The sequence below is a fragment of the Camelina sativa genome, chromosome 16 (genome assembly GCF_030686135.1).
Source record: "Camelina sativa cultivar CO46 ecotype springtype chromosome 16, ASM3068613v1".
In the NCBI taxonomy this organism is placed as follows: domain Eukaryota; kingdom Viridiplantae; phylum Streptophyta; class Magnoliopsida; order Brassicales; family Brassicaceae; genus Camelina; species Camelina sativa.
The window spans coordinates 6,655,385-6,676,877 of record NC_141895.1 but is presented as its reverse complement, the minus strand read 5'-3'; the positions used below and the strand labels follow the sequence as shown (position 1 = coordinate 6,676,877).

Genomic DNA, 21,493 nt, shown 5'->3' with positions numbered 1-21,493 from the left:
AATTTTACATTAGTTAATATTTTAATATATATAACGTTAGTATTTCCATCAATTTATCATTGATATTAACATTTTCATGAGTTCATAGTAGATTTCTTAACAACAAATCCGAGTAGGCTCGAATATTTCATTCAAATTTAAGGGCTTATTAGCTAGATTGTCAATTGTTGTGCAAAATTTGACAAAATCCCTATGTGACATTTTCGTGATTGGAAGTAGTAATTTGTAGTGCTAAAATTGACAAATTCATCTTTGTCAAAAAAAAAAGATTGACGAATTCATCGTAAAATAAATAAAAATAAAATTATGTAAAAATAACATTAAATTCATCAGAAAACCAAATGAAAACCTCTATCAATTACTTTGTAAATAAGAAAATCAAAAGTTATTTACTATTCCAAATGTATGTCATATGGATCTTGTGAGGAGGTTATGCCATGTGGTTCTTGATGCTAAACTTGATGTGGATCTTGTGATTTATTGGAACCTGGAAGATGATGAAGCAAGAAGATGTTTGTTTATTATGTTTCTTGCACTTGTTGTATAATAGATGGGTAAGTTTCTAAATGGTTTTAGTAACTGTTCATCACCAAACCACATATATATGCTTAATATTATTTTTAAAATATCAAACTGAACTAAATGAACACCCCTTTTGATATGGTTTGTTCGATTTATATTTACATGACCAAAAACTTTAAAAATAAATTACGTTTTTAAAAAAAAATCAAACAATATATATGTAACAGTAACAGGAAGTGGATGGATAAAGTTTCCTTCTGATTCCTTTCATACAGTTTAGAGAGAGACACATACAAATAAATAATACAATAATACACTGACATAAACTGCGTATAATACTATTTTCACTTTCAGTATTCTGAACCGAACAGCCTAGCAGCACCAATAATGTCAGATGAGAATGTCAATTAGTTTTATATGTTTCTCTTGTTTTCGTACTACAAGAAAATCATGTATTCTTAGCATTTGGAAAACGCTATCGAACAATATCATAGCGTTTTAGTAAACGCTCTATCATCACCCCCGATAATAGGTTCGGGACATTAGATAGCATTTTATGATATGCTATTGTGTCTTCATCAAATATAACATTTTTTCTATGCAATCGTATATTCAATAATAGCAATTGTAATTTGCTGTTAATTGTAACACTAAATTTTATTAAATTACTATTTTCTGGATTATTTTTTTTGGTTTCTGGATAATTTGACAAATTAAACGAGAAACATGCCATAATTTTATAAAAAAAATCTTTTTATTATATTTATACGAAAGAGGAATACAAAATATCTATATTACAAAGTAAAAATACATAATTAAAAATAAGTTCAAACAACTCTTAAGCTTGTGAATTTTCCACTCTTGAAACTTCTTTGATATTATTACTTAATCAGCTTCAGCTTCAACCTGCAACAAAATAACACAAACACATGAAAAACAAAGAAGCATTAATAATCTAAGTTTACAGAAAATGATATAACAAAGTGATATGCTTTTAGGGAGCATGTTTTGAGTACCTCCAGTGAGTTGAGCCTAGCCGCCTACTGCCCCAGTAACCTTATGAACACATCAAAAATTAAAGAGTCTCAAGATATAAGAGACTAAGTCAAATATACATTAACACGTACCATCAACCAGCCTTACAATTCAATCACTGCTCAACAAATAAGAGAACAAAAGTTATCCAGCTCCACTTGAAACGACCTGACCCATTTTTTTAAAAAATAATAAATAATAAATATAATAATAATAATAAATAACTTCACCTAGTGGTCCCATACCCACTAGCCACCTAACCACAAACACATTCAACAGCGTAAATAACAATATCAATAAATATTAAATCATCCAATAACCAAATAACAAAAAGGCATAGAACCGGCAACATAGCAATGTTCTACAGACCCAACTCTAACAACCTAGCATAATCAGACAACATCCAATCGAGTCCCTAGAACATCCTCCTCTTCATTGCCTTGATTCCACGATCACACTTTGCCTTTACCTGCACCACAAACACAAATTGCAATGCATGAGTATTTTATAAACACTCAGTAGGGCAATCTTCCCATCTACTGGGCTATACACACAAGCAATAGATATACTCTAACCATCAAACAACAATCAACACCAAACCAGACTCTGCATCGACCGACACCAACAGGGAACGACATCGACCGACACTGGGTATGCATCGGTCGACACAAGGTTCACTTGCATCGATCGATGCTTCCACTTGCATCGACCGACGCATGCTCGACATCACGCGGAAACCCTAATCGCATCGACCGACGCCTCCACATGGCATCGACCGATGCTCATAGGTCAATCCGTGCCGTCCTCGCACTAGCATCATCCGATGCACATGCCGAGCATCGTTTTTCCCGAAGCTTCTCGCCGGATCTTCGTTCCTGCAACCACAAGACTCGATCCCAAGCCACAAGAAAGCTTCCTAACGCCTCAAATAACATTCTAACAAGCCTAAAAACACATAAACAAACAGATCAGAAGAATCTCCAACTTAGATAAACCATGTTCATGCACTTACCTTTGCCACAGAAGATTCTGAACCACAAACAAGCAAGAACACGCTCCTAGGAAGCTCCTACAATGATCTCGGCTACAGATCTCTACAGAAACGCCTCCAATCTCTCAAAACTCACCAAGAACACATAGAACTCTTTTCTCTCTTCTTTCCTCTCTGAAAATGGCTAAAACTCATTGAATGAGACAAACATACGACTTAAGGGTTTTCCTTTTCCCTTTGCCCAAAACGCAGCGTTTAACTTAAGTCAAAACGCAGAAAACTGAACCTGCATCGACTGATGCTCCTCCAGTATCGACTGATGCTCCTCCAGCATTGATCGATGCTCTTCCAGCATCGACCGATGATCTTCCAGAATCGACCGATGCTCCTCCAGCATCGACCGATGCACATCCCCAAACCGGGATTTCGGTTCGCGGATGTTACAATTCTCCCCCACCAATTTAGTTTCGTCCTCGAATCTCGAACAACACTCGGCCAAGGGCTACCGTCTCCACGGCCCGCACCCCTTAGAATATGATGGTACTAGGAGAACCAAAGTTCCCCAAGAGTCGCGAGCAAACAATTCTGAACACGCCTGAGTCCTATCTCTATCCAGGTTTCCTTTCCGTGGCTCGTGTAAGACAACACAATGTCCTACCAACCACATATCCTCTCACTGGAATACCTCATGACCACACAAGGATCATCTTGCTGCCCCACGGGCCGCCACAACGGCCAAACAAATATCCTAAACAGGACCGCCACCAAGGCCAAACAAATGTCCTAAACAGGACCGCCACAAAGGCCAAACAAATGTCCTAAACAGGACCGCCACCAAGGCCACTCGTCCCGAAGGACCGTCACAAAGACCATCTATCCCGAAGGACCGTCACAAAGACCATCTGTCCTGAAGGACCGCCTAAACAGGCACTCTGGCTAAACAGCCCGCCACAGAGGCCACACAATTGGCTAAACAGCCCGCCACAAAGGCCACACAATGGCTAAACAGCCCGCCACAAAGGCCACACACGGCTAAAAAACCCGCCACAAAGGCTTCTCGCCACTAAAAATGGACAAATTCTAACTCACATAAAATTTCCATTTTTAGACTTTCCTCTTTTGGAACTTTCCACTTATAGAAACTTCTATTTCAGGAACTTTTCCCCAAACCACCACCTCACAGGAATTCCGTACCCCGAGCACCACCTCATCTTGTTACTTAGTCGCACAACCAACCACCCCAAGCGACCAAGTAAACAAGAGAGATGGGCTGGAATACTCCATTCCCGCTCCAGCCACGGACTACAGCTGGGACCAGGCTAGACAAGTTCAAGTCGCGACCTGTTTCTCAAACCACTTCTTGAACCTTGCCTTCATCCTCGCCTCAAGCTCCTAAGTCTGCTCCTCAACACCATCACAATAGCAAAGAACTCTAATCAAAGGAATCTTCTTCTTCCGAAATTCCTTGATCCTCCTTTCGAGAACCCTCACTGGTCTCGCCTCCAAAGTCATGTTAGGTTGAAGATCCTTAGGAATCTTAGCCAATAACTGATCGTCCTCACAAAGACACTTCCGCAACATAGACACATGGAAAACCTTATGGAATGCTCGCATAACCTCAGGTAACTCCAGTCTATATGCCACTGGTCCAACTCGCTCAATCACTCTGAACGGACCCATATACCTCAGACTCAACTTGGTCTCAGTCAATGACCTGTTCGGACCCTGCAACATGGCCATCTTGAGGTACACTCTATCTCCAACCTGAAACTCAAGATCTCTCCTCCTCCTATCGGCATAACTCCTCTGCTGATCCTGAGCTTCCTTCATGTTCAGCTTGAGAACCCAAATCTTCTCTGAGGTCTCCTAAACAAAATCTGCCCCGTACATGCTCCTCTCCCCCACCTGAGTCCAGCATAACGGTGTACGACACGGTCTCCCATACAAAGCCTCATAAGGTGCCATCCCTATACTCGCCTAGTAACTGTTGTTGTAAGAAAACTCTACCAAGCTCAAGTGATCTGCCCAATGGCCACCCCAATCCAAAACACACATCCTCAGCAAATCCTCCAACGTCTGGATCGTCCTCTCTGACTGTCCATCTGTCTTGGAATGATACGTTGTACTCATATGCACCTTAGTGCCCATCTCTGCCTGAAATGCCCTCCAGAACACCGAAGTGAACTTGGAATCCCTATCAGACACAAGGCTCGCTGGCACCCCATGCAACCTGACTATCTCTTTCACATACTTCTTAGCCAAGACCGCTGCTCCATCAGTCTTCTTAATGGCCAGAAAATGTGTCGAATTAGTCAACCAATCCACAATGACCCAAATAGCATCAAACATCCTGGACACGGGCAAACCTACCACGGAGTCCATAGTAATCATATCCCACGTCCACTCTGGAATGGGAAGACTCTTCAGTAATCCACCTGGTACTTGATGCTCAGCTTTCACTAGCTGACACACATCACACCTTGCAACCCAACTAGCCACGTCCTTCTTCATTCCGACCCAATGATAGTACCTCTTGAGATAAAGGTACATCTTAGTCGCTCCTGGATGAATAGAGAACATGCTCGCATGAGCCTCTCTCAGGATCTCCTGCCTCAACTCCTCATCCTTAGGCACACAAATCCGCCCATGCACCAGATTAATACCATTAGCCAAAACCTGATACTCTGAATCAACATCCTTTGAGGCATTCACCAGCCCCAAATCCTTCTCCTGAGCCAACCGCACTCTGCTCAATAAATCTGATCTATCAACTGCAACCAAACCCAACGGCTCCTGAGAAACCGCACACAAGCTCTACGCACTGATCTCCCCTACCAGAGACTTCATATCCTGCTCCTGAGCCGCAGCCGCCCGCTTCCGACTCAAAACATCTGCCACCAAGTTTACCTTACCAGGATGATAGGCTATCTCCAGATCATAATCCGCCACCAGCTCCATCCACTGCCTCTGCCTCAAGTTCAGTTCGGGCTGAGTGAATATATACTTTAGGCTCCTATGATCTGTAAACACCTGTACCTTTGCACCATAAAGATAAGATCTCCAAATCTTCAGGGCAAAAACTACAGCACCCATCTCCAAGTCATGAGTAGGATAGTTGTCCTCATGCTTCCGCAACTACCGCGAAGCATAGGCAATCACCTTCCCATGCTGCATCAACACACACCCCAGACCAACTCTGGATGCATCTGTATAAACCACATAGGGTTCTCCCTGCTCAGGTAAAGCCAACACTGGAGCGGTGGTCAACATCTCCTTCAGGCTTGCAAAGCCTTCCTCATACTCCTGTGACCAGACAAAAGGAACATCCGTCCCTGTCAACTTAGTCATAGGACGTGCTCTGCTCGCAAACCCCTGCACAAACCTCCTGTAGTAACCTGCCAACCCCAGAAAACTTTTGATCTCCGTAGCATTCTTCGGTCTAGGCCAATCTGATGGCCTGAATCTTCTCCGGATCTATAGAAACCCCATCTGCAGACACAATATGACACAGAAAGCCCATCTGACGCTGCCAGAAACTACACTTGCTCAGCTTAGCAAACAACTTCTGCTCCCGCATCTTCTCTAGAACTGCCCTCAAATGCACTGCATGCTCTTCAGGACTCTTAGAATAAACCAGGATGTCGTCGATGAAAATGATGACAGACACATCCAAAAACTCCTGAAACACGCTGTTCAACAATCTCATAAACACAGCTGGTGCGTTAGTCAACCTAAATGGCATCACCACAAACTCATAATGCCCATACCTCGTCCTGAAAGCAGTCTTCCTCTCATCTGCCTCATCTATCGGGATCTGATGATAACCCGACACCAGATCTATCTTGGACAACTAAGTAGCACCTCTCAACTGATTCAACAACTCATCGATCCTCGGAAGAGGGTACTTGTTCTTCATAGTGACCCGGTTGAGACCCCTGTCATCAATACACAAGCGGAAACTCCCATCCTTTTTCTTAACGAATAACACCGGCGCTCTCCACGGTGATACACTAGGATGGATGAATCCCTTGCTCAACAAATCCTCTAGCTGCTTCTTCAGCTCTGCCATCTCTGCTGGAGCCATCCTGTAAGGAGACTTGGATAACGGTGATGTCCCTGGTTCCAGTTCAATCGTAAAAGGATCAGACCGAGAAGGTGGTAATCCCTGCAATGACTGGAACATATCCTCAAACTCCTCCACAACCTGAATACCGCTAATCGTAGACTTCTCCACTGACTCTGACATAGATATAGTAACCAAATAAGTCTCACGAACCTTCTCGATCATCTTCCCAGCCTCAATGGCCGAGATCACGAGATTCCTCGAAGTCGGTCTAATCCACTCTACCCCGATGACAATCCAGATGAACCATATGCCAATGCAACCAGTCCATCTCCAAGATAACGTCACACAGCTCCACTGGACTGATAAGCAAATCCGCAGGCCAAGATTCTCCCGCGATCTGAATATGAATACCCTTGCTCGACCAATAACTCTCAGAAACTTGCCTCCAGCAACTCTGACAACTCCTGCACGCTCTCCAGGATCCCCCATGATACCCGCACTCTCTGCACTCCCCTGGCTGCCACAGAACTCCACCACAACTGAGCATCACCAGTCAAATGGTGGACCCCAATGTCCACCCAAAACTCCTTAGGACATCTCAGAGTATGGAAGTTACGTTCCACACTCGTCCTCCACGCATCCGCAACGGTAAAATCAGTACCTCCCGAAAACCACTCGGTACCAATACGGCCCATCTCTGTCAGCATGCTGATATAACGAGAATGGTCCCCCACATCCGCAACCACTAGCTGCCGCTCCGCCGCCACCACTGGTGGCACTACCTGAGCCTGAGTCGGTGCCACTGGCGGCAACCGCTCTAACAACTGTGCCAGCAAACCCGCAAGGTCAACACCCGTGACTCCACCCACTAGAACTCCCACACCTGGAACCCTAACATCACCGGCTATTGGAGCATCAACACCGCCCCCTCCGGCCACACTCATGGAATCCCCTAGACACCCTGCGACTCGCCAACACCCTCTGCTGTCACACTCTTGTCCGCAGCCTCATTAACCTCTGGGACTCTGCCCCTACCACGACCACGTCCGTGTCCACGACCACGTCCGCGTCAACGACCATGACCACGACCAGCGACAGCATCCTCTCTAACCATCTACACTACCATGAACAGAAGGCTAAGCACACAATTATCATAACACAGAAACATAAACTCACCGCAGAATCACACTGTAGGCTCGAAGAGGATGTTCTAGGACTCCATGCCACACACAATTGACTAACTCACATAATCAATCAAGACATGCAATCCCAAACATCACAACAGAAACCTAGTGAACCTAAACCTAGAACCGTAAGGGCTCTGATACCAAACTGAAACGACATGACCCGTTTTTTTTAAAATAATAAATAATAAATATAATAATAATAATAAATAACTTCAGCTAGTGGTCCCATACTCACTAGCCACCTAACCACAAATAACCAAATAACAAAAGGCATAGAACCGGCAACCTAGCAATGTTGTACAGACCCAACTCTAGCAACCTAGCATAATCAGACAACATCCAATCGAGTCCCTAGAGCATCCTCCTCTTCATTGCCTTGATTCCACGATCACACTTTGCCTTTACCTGCACCACAAACACAAATTCCAATGCATGAGTATTTTATAAACACTCAGTAGGGCTATCCTCCCATCTACTGGGCTATACACACAAGCAATATATATACTCTAACCATCAAACAACAATCAACACCAAACCAGACTCTGCATCGACTGACACAAAGCTTGCATCGACCGACACCAACAGGGAACGTCATCGACCAACACTGGGTATGCATTGGTCGACACAAGGTTCACTTGCATCGACCGATGCTTCCACTTGCATCGACCAAAGCATACTCGACATCATGCGGAAACCCTAATCGCATTGACCGACGCCTCCACATGGCATCGACCGACGCACATAGTGCATCGACCGATGCACATGCCGAGCATCGTTTTCCCTGAAGCTTCTCGCCGGATCTTCATTCCTGCAACCACAAGACTCGATCCCAAGCCACAAGAAAGCTTCCTAACGCCTCAAATAACATTCTAACAAGCCTAACAACACATAAACAAACAGATCAGAGGAATCTCCAGGTTAGATAAACCATGATCATGCACTTACCTTTGCCATAGAAGATTCTGAACCACAAACAAGCAAGAACACGCTCCTAGGAAGCTCCTACAACGATCTCGGCTACAAATCTCTACAGAAACGCCTCTAATCTCTCAAAACTCACCAAGAACACTTAGAACTCTTTTCTCTCTAAAAACGGCTAAAACTCGTCGAATGAGACAAACATATGACTTTAGGGTTTTCCTTTTCCCTTTGCCAAAAACGCAGCGTTTAACTTAAGTCAAAACGCAGAAAACTGAACCTGCATCGACCGATGCTCCTCCAGCATCGACCGATGCACAACCCCAAACCGGGATTTTGGTTTGCGGATGTTACACCACTAAACACGTCTTCTTAGTCCAAATCATCTTATGAGTCCTAAGAAAAAGCTAATGCGAAATTCCAATATTCAGAAACTCTTTATTAAAGATTATAAGAGACTAGTAGGCAATGAGAAGAAAGACTAGAATTTTTTGAACCCACTTAATTATACTACTCCACCATTGCAATTTCTGATTACTTTAAGTGTCTCTAAGTCTTTATAGCTACCATATTGCTATAAAGAAACATAAAACACACAACAAATCCCCTTAATTATCGAATTACTGAGAGCTAATAAACAAGTTTAGGGTTGAAATTAAACTTTCCTTGCTTCTCATCTGAAGATCAACTTTAGCCCTTTTTATTCAGATCAAAATCTCCATTCAAACCCATAATAAAATGGTTCAAGACTTCAAGCCCAGTTTACTTTTATCTGCAATTCGATAAATAAAAAAGGGAGAGTATAATTAGAAGTTCTGAATCAAAGAATCAAGCAGATAACATCCTTTTGCAACAAACAAATCAGATCTACAAGTCAAAACCATTAATCACAACTGGAGCTGCAAAGACGACAACATAATCTAAATGAACCTAACCACATAAAAAACCTTTCTCAATGTTCTTCTTGAAATCAATCCCACACTCGGAAGAAACGAGAGACTAGTACGGAGATCTCTAGATCTGCAAGCGAGACCTTCCAATCTGATTTCAAAAGATCAAACTCATAGGTAAGCGATTAAAGTGAAACGAAGACATGCAAGTATGTAATATTACCTCAGATTTCACAATACATGAAATAAAACGAACAGATCTAGCAGAGACGAAGAGAGATCTATGCGATGGTGGGTAGGGTTTCGAGTCCCAATCTCCCTTGCTTCGACGATAGCTAGGGATCGATTTCAAAAGGAAGAGTGAGAGGGAGAGAAACAACATGATAAAAATATGGATTTACTGATAAAAATATGGATTCTGGTTTTGAATCTGCGCAAGGATTTCATCGGATGAGAAGGCTGGTTCTAAATCTGGGGAATTGATAAGGAAAAATTAAACGAGTGTGAGAAAAAGCTTGAGAATAGTAAGAAAAAAGCTTCAGAAATGAAACAATAGAGTGAGAGGGAGAATGAAAATTTGTTAACAGCTCTATTTTTTCACCAAATATTTAGCGAAAAGATAGATTTATTTTTCCGCCTCAAGTATGCATAGCGTTTTTAAAGTAACAATACTATGTATACTACAATTAAAAAAGATATTCTTAAAAATAAAATATTACTAATAAAACATAGTGTTTATATTTTAACAAACGTTATCTAAAACTAAAGGGTATATCAATTATAGCAAAAAGACAAAAAACGCTATGTTATAATACTATTAATACTTTAATTTCTCGTAATGTTAGTTTCATTTTTTTGTGAGGTTAGAAATTATCATATTATATCCAAAAATATGATAAATGAGTGTGATATATTATGTAGTGATTATAATATATTTACTTAAGAAATCAATATAAAAATATACGCTTGATATTTTGGTTGGTCTAAGATTATTTATTCAGTTTACGTCTTCATAATGTCATGCATGACCTGTCTATTAAATATAATTTTTGATTAAAAAATATAAATTGTGCTATTATCAAATGATTGATTTGTCGTGTTGCAGGACAGTTATATTTTTTAGATTGTTCTATTGTCTTCATTTATTTTGTGTTAAAGATATAAATATTTGTTGTTTCTTCATTACTTCATATCTAAACAATTCTTCGTATAAAATAATAAAATACAAACATTATAATCACTACATAATATATCACACTCATTTATCATATTTTTGGATATAATATGATAATTTCTAACCTCACAAAAAAAATGAAACTAACACTACGAGAAATTAAAGTATTGATAGCACTATATTGATTTCTTAAGCCTCCACATACAGTAATCATATCAACAAATGAAAATTTTCATTCGTAATGGAAGGAAAGAAAAATCCTCAAATGTGGCATTGGTGGTTCACCTAGTGTATATGTTGGTCATAAGAAATAAAAGAGTCTAAAGAATCCCAAATTCTAATATTAATATTGGATAAAAGATCAATGCGTCTATTTCTAGATTCCCATTCTAAACATAAACAAACAATAAATTGAAAATACTTTAACTTTTTGGCTACGAAAATTCCAATCTAAAGTGGCTCACATCCTAAATGAACCTAAAATCTTACATTTTATATATTCTAAATAGATCTATGAAACAAAATAGAGTTTTCCTCTCCATTTTGTTTTCGCCGTAGTTTACACCATTGTTTCGATAAGATAATGAAAATGTTTGTAACGAAAAAAAATCGATAGGCTGCGACAAACATGATTCAATAACTAATGGATCAAAATTTTAGATTGATTTGAAAGAACAATGCGTCAAATAATCATTTCGGTACAAGCCTTTGCTATGAATTTTGGTCCATATCAATGCACAACCCTTAAATAAAAAAAGTTTGATGATAAAATATAAAATGATTTGTACTCCTATGTCAAAAAAAAAAAAACATCACTGTCAGATTCACATATACTTCTTAAACTAATAGAGTTGATGATTGTAACATAATATTATGTGTATATATATAAACTCATTTTGTCTCTCTTTCGTTGTCAGAAACTTTCATAAACAGTCTCTTCTTCATTACCACAAACAGACAAAAAAAGAAAGAAAAAGACAAATGGACGGAAGAGTCAACGCTCTTTCCAACATGAACGATCTAGAACTTCACAATTTCTTGGTCGATCCAAACTTCGATCAGTTCATAAACCTCATACGAGGAGATCATCATCATCATCATCAAACCATGGACGAAAACCCAGTTCTTGATTTCGACCTTGGTCCATTACAAAGCAGCCCGTGTTTCATCGACGAGAGCCAGTTCATCCCTACACCTGTCGATGACCTGTTCGACGAATTGCCTGACTTAGACTCCAATGTCGCTGAATCGTTCCGTAGCTTTGACGGTGAGAGTGTTAGAGCTGGCGGCGGTGAAGAAGATGAAGAAGATTACAACGACGGAGATGATTCATCAGCCACTACGACTAATAATGATGGAACCCGTAAGACTAAGACTGATCGGTCTAGGACTTTGATCTCTGAGAGAAGGAGGAGAGGTCGAATGAAGGATAAGCTTTACGCTTTGAGATCTCTTGTTCCCAACATTACTAAGGTAAATTATAACATTTACATACGCAAAGATTTGGTGTAATGAAACTGTTAAATAATGGATTTTGATGTGTTTTGTGTCATGTAGATGGATAAAGCATCTATAGTTGGAGATGCGGTGTTGTATGTTCAAGAACTTCAATCACAAGCCAAGAAACTCAAATCCGATATCGCGGGCCTTGAAGCTTCTTTAAACTCTACTGGAGGGTACCAAGAACCTGTTCCTGATGCTCAAAAGACTCAACCTTTTCGCGGTATCAGTCCTCCTGTTTCCAAGAAGATTGTTCAGGTAAATCTTGAAAAGCTATTTTGATAAACTTGAAAAACATCAAAAACCTCGAAAAATTAAAAATTTGTTGTTGTTGTCTGTTAGATGGATGTTATTCAAGTGGAGGAGAAAGGGTTTTATGTGAGATTGGTGTGTAATAAAGGAGAAGGTGTTGCTCCATCTCTGTACAAGTCTTTGGAGTCTCTAACAAGTTTCCAAGTGCAGAACTCCAACCTAAGCTCTCCTTCTCCTGACAGATACCTCTTGACATATACGTTAGATGTAAAAACCAACTTTGTACTCTATCAACGTTGTTTTGTTTCCGAAGATATACGTTTTACTTAACGAGTTTGCTTGTTTTTGGTGGAAACAGGGGACATGCTTTGAACAGAGCTTAAACTTGCCTAACCTGAAGCTTTGGATCACTGGATCACTTCTAAACCAAGGGTTTGAATTCATCAAGCCATTCACTTGATTTCTGTAACGCTTGGCTCTAACGTGAGTCAAAACCCGGTTCTGCATCTCATTGATTGTGTTCCTTCTTCCATGTTTTGTAACTTCCAAAGATCTAATTTTAATTCTAGTGAAGATGTAATCGAGGTTGTTGATTCTCTCTATTGAATAAACACCGTGTTACAGAGTAATTTAGAGGCAACTTGTATGGTTATTAAATGAAGTATTTTTTTATGTTTTTGTTTTATAATCATACGAGGATTTAACCCGGGTACGGGACAATATTTTTAATTTTAAAAATTTAAAATTTATATTGTATTTATTTGTTATTTTATTAATTTTAAAAATATAAAATTTTACAGGTATTTGATATAAATATTCAAAGTATAGATTTTTGTAGTGTTTTCAAGGTTTTAACCCGTGTGGTATATGTATAATCTAGTAATACATTTATCTCCTGGTAAACATCTAAAAGTGTCATCAATCCCACCAATCCCACTCTTATTTAACCCACAATACACCGCAGGACAATATTTGGTTATTTAACCCACAATACACCGCGGGTTAAATTTGTTGCTCAAATGATGTTGTGTCATTAAAACGGAATACGTCCTACAGTCACCAAACATCTATTAAAATGGATTTTGAGATTTTTATGGGGTTAATCATTTAATGCATAGAGTTGTTTTAGGAACAAACGGAATGTATATATATTTTCAACATTTGTATGGCAGTAAACGTTTAAAATTATGTTGGTTTAAATAGATCTATTAATTGACTTTCTACAAATATTATTTTAGGAAAATTTGTAGGACTTAATAAATGTTGTGAAGATATTTATGGCAATGAACATATCAAATTAGGTCGTTTTAAATAGTTTCATTAATTGATTTTCTGCGAAATGTTATTTTAGGAAATTGATAGGGGTTAATGTTATAAATAAAATAAAATAATTAAGAAAAGCTAAAAGAACATAACACAAAATGTACTTCAAAAATGTTAATATAGAAGTCTGAAGTTTGTCTTGCAATTATGTGAGTGACCCTCCTTGATTATAAATCGAAGATTAATGTTGCTCTAACCTATAATCAAAACATTCTAAATTTTTCCTTAATGTTATTTCTGATCTACAAAATATAATCCGCAAGAAACAACAATGAATAAATGAAATGAAAATACCCATATTTTTTTTTGTGTGTGTGTAGATGCTACAAATGAGAGATATATGTAACAACAACCACCAAGTATAGTATGCTTTCTCCCCTTCTAATCATAATTGGCTAGTGAACGTTGTTGTTGCACTACTAACACCGACGTTTTGCTTGGGAAATCTGGCGAGGCCAAGAAATCACCAATGACTCCAAGCTCCTCAAACTCGCACCAATTCGCTATACCGCTAGTTGCCTCGTGGTTCTCACCGCAGGTTCTCCCCACGACGAAAAGATCGTAATCGAAAGCCATGGAACGTAGAAGCATTGACGTATCCGCTCCATCCAAGATCTCTTGTTCCATGTAAATTGTTGATCTTTCTTCTTTTACCATCCCTGAATCTTTGCTTTTCATCATCTCTCTTAGTTCAACCATGTCAAGCATTTGATCCCATCCTGTCGCTTCTTTGCTCTTTCCCGATGCGACGAGACGTAAAACTGTTAATGTCACGTTCTCTTGACGGGCCATTCTCTTCGCAAAGGCCAGCGCCTCCCTATCATCTCTGCCTCCCACGAATACCACACACACCTGCCATCAAATAGCATTGTGTGTTTAGTCTTTATATATTTAATAGTTAAAGCATCTACAACGACCAACATGGAAGTATTGTGGATGAGACTCGACTAACAAAGCGATTCCTCAAGCATTAGACCACTTTGGCTTGGTTTCTGATACGGACAACATGGTAAATATATATATAAAAAATGTAACTGTAATACCTTAAGGCTTTGTTGCTCGTCTTGTTTTTTGTTAACGAGATGGCGTTCGACAAGGATGCCAACAGAACAAGGAGCTTGTTTCAAGACGTTGAAATTGAGAAACCTGATCATCTCAGCATCTGATACGATGGATGTTCGGTCGAGTGACCAAGTCCGATGGAAAGGAAGAATGATAAGTGAGACAGCTTTATCAAGAGCTAGCCAACAAATATCATCTTGCATATGGTTTGCGTTTGCGATGCAAGTGAACGTGTCAATGGAGATAGAACTTGAGACGTAACGGTGGAAATGTTCGAAAGAGAGGATGACGTTTTCAGAATATTTTTTCTCTGACCCAATTCCGAGTTTCTGAACTTTGTGTGAGATCAAAGTGGGAACGTCTTGACCTTGTAACTCGACGAGGTGGAGCACGTAGCTAGTGAGAGGGCTCTCTTCGGATTGATAAGAAGCTTCGAGAAGGTTGATCATGGAAGATATGTGGTCTGGTCTATGGATGCATACAAGAGTCTTTAGCTCTCCAGTATTCTTCATACTCTCTAAATTTCTCTTTTGATAGCACAAGAATTGCTTAGAAGGGTCGTAGAGAAACCCGATCACCACTGGTAAGACCATAGAGTTGATGACGATGCACAAGACTAGGATTGAGTATATATCTCTTGATATTCCCTATACCAAAATCATCAAATAAGAAGAATAATTAAATAAATCTTTCTATTTTTGTATTTTTTTTTGCAAGAAAATTATAATCATAACTGAGAGATGAAATGAGAGACTAACTTTGACGCTGAAAATGTAAAAGTAGAAGTTGAGTTCGATGATACCCTTGTGAGACATGATAAGAGAAAGGATAACCGAGTCTTGCAATGGCATTTTGTAGACGTAAGGTACAATCACTGCGACAAAGAGCTTCAATAAGAAGACGAGCAGGACAAGAGACGTAACCGCAAATTTCTTATCATCGCCGCTAAAGAATGTCAAAGCGCCATTCCAAGATCTAATATCAGCCCTGAGCATAGTGGCTGATAAGAAGAGAGGCAACACAATACCAAAATTAAAGCTCTCTAACCGTTCGACCAATACAGATCCAATAGGAGGTCCACTAGGAATGGCGAGACCAAGAACGAAAGCTCCAAGTGCAGGATTCTGCTCGATTAAGTTCCAGTACATACACGAAAAGCAAAGCAAGATGAGAATTACAAAGATGTATTTGTCTTTGATTGGTCTCCCTTCTCGTTTCCGCTTGATCACTTTGAATAGGAATGGTCTCACAACCTTAAACGTCATCAAGAGATATAAGGATATCTCTACTATCAAAGCCAAAGCATCACTGATTGAACTTGAAGCAAGAGAAACGTTGACCAGCATGATTAGGAGTCCAACCAGATCAGAGATTAAGGATGAGGATAAAGCAACCCGACCAATAGACGAATGGTTCATGCCGAGGTCGCGCAAGAGTCTTGCGATACCAGAGAAGGACGTGAGGCTTTCCATTAGCAGCACTGTGTCATATTCTCTGGAAGAGAGGGATCGATCTTTAGCTGATCTGAACTTGGAAAGTAAGAAACCAACAACTACAGGGAAAGTAACCGCTGCGATTCCAGTGACTCTTGCTTTTGCTTCAGCCTTGAAGAGTCTCTTGACGTCCATTTTCACACCTTTGAGAAACCAGAAAATCATGAATCCAAATGATCCAAGGCATCCTGGAATGTCGATTCTGTTTTTAGGGACCAAGATCTCTCCAATGATCGAGTTATTACCCGATAAAGTAAGCATAACATTCAAGAGTAGTCCCGCCTTCAATGCATCAAACGGCTTTGTCAGTATTAAAAACGTACAAAAAGATTGAAGAAGAAGAAGAATTAAAAAGCAAGAAGATACTTACAAGCATCATAGAGGAGAACTTTGGAACAGAAAGACCCAATTTCTTGAACAGGATAGTAAAGGCTTGCCAAAAGAAGAAGACAAGCAAGATGACAATCTCGAGATTGGGAAGACGGTATTGCCAAATATTAAGACCTGCCGTTTTCAGAATAAGTCTCTCCCAAATACCATCTGAAGTTAGCTTAGAAGGATGCTCCTCACAAAAAAAACCATCCCCTCTTTTACTTTCACCATACCAAGCCATTTCATATATCCAATTTAATTCAGGACTCATCTGCATAACATCACCACCTTCCATTCCCGGAATAACATTACCACCACCTCCCATTCCCGGCATCACGTCGTCGCCTACTACAAATTCGCCACCTCCACTATAATCCCCCGACATCCCAGGTCCTGTCCCATTCCCCATGTCCATGACTTTAAGAAACTTGTGAGAATTATTGTAAAAAAAATGGGAAAGACGAAAACAAAAAACAAAGAAGAGAAACCATATGTAAACAAGGACACAGATGTATATGCTGTTAATAGGTTAGGCCGTTTTAAAACACACTTTGGAAATCTATAGACATATGTAGTTTTAGACAGTTTTTGAGTTGTTTCTCCACTATAAATAGTATATGTGATACTAAGATTTTTGTGTATCCTAGCAGGTTCAATTAACCGTATGCAGTTGTAATACTTAAGGTGTCAATTCAGTTGGAAAACTTCACTAACAATTAAGATGCAATCAAGAATCACAAGTCAAGCCAATTCAAAGAGAGTGTTTTTGTCTAAAAATCCTAAAATGATCAGAATGCAAAACGGAAATGTGTTCTAGGACTAGAAACGAGAATGTATGACTCGAAGCGAAAATGAATGAAAACAGAAAACGAGTCTAAGCATGAACTAAAAGGCAAAACACGAAACAGTCTCAGGAATGTAATAAATATCAGGAAGAAAGAGGTCCTAAGGATGGGAGTAATTGATGTCGGTGAAGTCTCCTAGTCTACAAAGTGTTTAACATGCCACAAGCAATCTATCCCTAGACAACGAACATCTCAACTTAGCTAATCCAATCTCTTGGTAAAAGCTACTCAGACTCAACCACTTCCATACCCAGCTCTTGCTAGAGAAACATGGTTGAGTAGGCATGACAAACAAGTTCGTTCATGTCAACAAACATCCTAGACAACTAATCTCTTAGGCTAGGAACGTAAGTCTCTGGCACTAGTTGGTTAGACATTTCATCAAACACCTTTTGGGTGTGGAAATGTCTCGAACCTAGTTCCAATTGATCAGAGAGAAACTAGCATTTCTAACACTAGTCCAAAAGGGAATCATAAAAATCAAAGCTTAAACACTCTACATCCTAAGATCCTCCACCTAGTCTATCCCATCCTCAAGGACTACTACACTACTCAGATCCGAAAGTCATTATCCAAGATGCAAACACAGAAAACATTGAAACAAGCATTATTAGGTAGAGAAAAATAAGATGAACAACTTTTGAGAAGAAATCAAATGCAAAAACTGAATACACTCGGAGATGTCGGATTACAAGTTTGAGAACGTTTTTAGGTGGCTAGGTTAACCTTAAGAACAAAAACAAAAATGAGATAAAAGATAAGATGTCTCAGCAAAGACTTAACAAAATTTATATATAGTAGTACAGCATGGAAAGCCCTAAAACTTAAAACGACAAGGTAAGGAGTCGGTTTGGTAATCTCCTGAAGCGTGTGAAACCAAACGTCTTCCTTCCTAACATGTGCGAATGAGTCCATGCGCGTCGAATGGAATGCAATGTCATCATGGTTCAGACGGACGGCTGAAGATCGTGGCGGGGGAGCATGGCTCGATTAGACAAGCTGGAGTGCGTGGCGAGGGAGCATGGCTCGATCAGACAAGCTGGAGTGCGTGGCGAGGGAGCATGGCTCGATCAGACAAGCTGAAGTGCGTAGCGAGGGAGCATGGCTCGATCAGACAAGATGGAGTGCGTGGCAAGGGAGCCTGGCTCGAGCGTGGTGTATACACATCCACTAAAACGATGATAACTCTTGAACCACACTTTCGATTGGTTTGAAATAAACGGCGTTGGAAAGATAACTCAATTCCCTACAACTTTGATGAAGACGTTGAAAGCTAAATCCCACTCGAGTGGATGGCTCGGTTGACGCTTCCCGGAGTGTTGCGCAGCAGATGGGTCGAGCGATGTGTTCCCGACGTCTCCTAGATAGTTGAAATACTCCAAAATGCACAATGTATGCAAGGATGATGCAAGAACTACCTAAACATGCAAAGTGTATAGAAAGGACTAGAAAATGAAGCAAAACAATGTGTTATCCTAGCTAAATGCATGATAAATATATGCTAAGGAGAGACAAAATATAGACATATCAACTCCCCCAAACTTATTCTTTGCTTGCCCTCAAGCAAACGATCAAGAACAAAGCATGGAGAAGAGGTGTGAAGATGGGGTCTCAGAACCTAAAACATGCTAATAAAATAGTTAGAGTCAAAGTCCTTGTTTTTAGTTCTATGATGCATGGTGAAGGAACTTTATTTCTTTGATCTACAAATTCAATCCTATCAACCACTCCCTTTAACATTCATTAACAAAGAACCGTGAATCAAACTAAGCAACGTCATTGAACTCATTTGGCTAGGGTATAAGGTCAGAGATATAGATGATCTCCTTCTCAAGTGGTTTTATCAATACAGAGCAAGGTTCTCTCACGAAAAGGAGTTGAGCTTAAGAGAAGGCTAAAGGTTGAAACCAACTGATACATACAAGAGCAGTGCCCTGTCTACCCAAAGAACATTCCAAACCGAAGTTGGTCCTATCTCTACCCTTCATCAGAAACTTCATCTCAAATCCATTCTTTCATTCTTTAGACTTGGTCTTAGGAGGATTTCACTTCTTATCATTCTAGCGGATTGGGAAATCTTTACTATCAATAAGGTTCTTTTTCTTGTCTTCTAAGGACTCTAGACATTTTAAACATTTTGCTTTCTTTTCTTTGTCTAATCTTTTCGTTTTATGCCCAGAACCAATAACTAATTATTTCGCTCAACCCAAATCTTTACTACACTTGTAAACCTTGAAAACACATCCCCCTCCTAAAAACTTCCTACCCTTAACTTTCTTTTTACTCTTCGCTTTTCTGCACAAATCCATACCCAATGCCCAAAGTCGAGTTCTCACCTAGTCCTACTAGTCCGGATAACGCGAACTAGAACTACACATGATCTTACTCTTGTCGGTTAGAACCTAACACTTTCTAACAAGCTCAACTTGGAAAAAGGCCTGACACTCAAGAATACAATTGGCTTGAAAGAAGGGGTGGTTAATGGTGCGGGGAACTGTTCCAAAGATGAGAATCAGCTACTTGGATTAACAAGGGTGGTAAAAAGGAGAAAGATAATCCAAGCATGTATGTGGTATTCATAAGTTCAATTTCAATGCATAACAGGATAATTGCATGTCAGGATTAGGTTCAGGTAGATAGGGAATGATATCAATTCAAAACATGCTTCAATCTTACAATTTCAAGTTCAATCAACATGCATCAAAGAACTAATAACAAGGGCCTTGATCCTATCCTATTGAATTCAGCATGCTACCAAGGTTAACAATCATCATCAACCCCTATGCTAAATGCAACAACCCTATATGAATGACACTAGACTCAATCCTAATATGCAAATGCAAGCTACATGAACACACTCTGTTTTTTTGTCGAAATTTTCGAATTTTGTTTTTCAATTTTTTTGTTTTTTCTATGCAAATAAATGAATGCAGACTCAAACATGATATGATACAAAAATATGAAATAAGAATCACAGAACACAACATTAGATACATCATCTCAAACCCTCCCCCAAACTTAAATTACACAGTCTCCATAGTAAGAAAAATTTGCAGAAGGATTTGAGAATCACAACAGAAACAATGCAGGAATGAAATGGTATATACAAAGGAAGGTAGGAGAACCTCAGTAGTATAAGAAGGAGTCGGTGCTCGCCCAAGGAGGACCGTTGTACTGGCTTTGTCCCTCGCCTTGATCCGGATCTGCGGGAGTGACCTCAATTGCTTGCGTGTTCTGAATTGAGTTCGGCTGGTCATTGCACTGCATGTCGTCGAGTTTAGACTAACCATGGTCCGATACTACCACCTCGGTAGGCTGATGATCGTCTTGATGTTCGACCTGCTGCTCAACCTCCTGCATACCATGATAATCACCTTAACCTTCATCTCGCTGGTCAACCTCTTGCTCAGCTTGAGCTGCGGAACGACGCGCTGATCGCCGACTAGAAGACGCTCTCGAATCTCGCAAACCGCGTCTTTGATGCTCCCTAGACTCGTGTGACGAGTGGCGTGAAGGAATAGGTGAGGGCTGACGCTCCCGAGGTACATATGAAGATTGACGTGCTGGAGAAGGATTCAGAGAAGGTGTTCGCGCTAGGATCGCGGAAGGGCATCCTGACATTGGTCTAGTGTCCTCGAGGATAGACCTAGGGATAGCGGTTGTGTAAGTCGATCAGCTAAACTTGTGCATGAAGCTCTTGATAGTCTTGGTGAAGCTGTTGAGCGCCTTGTCTCTGGCTTTCCCCCATTGCTGAAGCTGGTTGAGGCATTGATGAGCTGCTATGACCCCCTTTTCCATTCTCGGGTCTGAGTACTCCTCGAAGTAGAACTGTTCTGGGCGGTACTCCTCGGTGTCTTCCTCCA

The 21,493-nt window shown here is 40.1% G+C and overlaps 2 protein-coding genes across 3 annotated transcripts; one reads left to right on the top strand and one right to left on the bottom strand.

Annotated features, from left to right (window-relative positions):
* The first annotated feature begins 11,655 nt into the window (after positions 1–11,655).
* LOC104750085 (transcription factor FER-LIKE IRON DEFICIENCY-INDUCED TRANSCRIPTION FACTOR) lies at positions 11,656–13,164 on the top strand. The gene is made up of 4 exons (XM_010471831.3): positions 11,656–12,256; positions 12,341–12,541; positions 12,626–12,802; positions 12,894–13,164. The coding sequence occupies exons 1-4, from the start codon at positions 11,657–11,659 to the stop codon at positions 12,993–12,995; spliced, it is 1,080 nt and encodes a 359-aa protein (XP_010470133.2). The 5' UTR covers position 11,656; the 3' UTR covers positions 12,996–13,164.
* Positions 13,165–14,058: 894 nt separating this feature from the next.
* On the bottom strand, positions 14,059–19,567 carry LOC104750084 (cation/H(+) antiporter 8-like). 2 transcript variants are annotated; one of them, XR_015583719.1, is made up of 4 exons: positions 16,784–17,368; positions 15,723–16,695; positions 14,902–15,567; positions 14,059–14,710 (listed from the first exon to the last, which is right to left on the bottom strand). XR_015583719.1 is itself a non-coding variant. In XM_010471830.3 (4 exons), exons 1-4 carry the CDS (start codon positions 17,198–17,200, stop codon positions 14,240–14,242), a joined length of 2,571 nt encoding a protein of 856 aa, XP_010470132.1. In that variant the 5' UTR covers positions 17,201–19,567; the 3' UTR covers positions 14,059–14,239. The 2 variants fall into 2 exon arrangements, 1 of the variants encoding a protein (XP_010470132.1); XM_010471830.3 differs by having other exon boundaries at positions 15,679–16,695; positions 16,784–19,567.
* Positions 19,568–21,493: the final 1,926 nt, after the last annotated feature.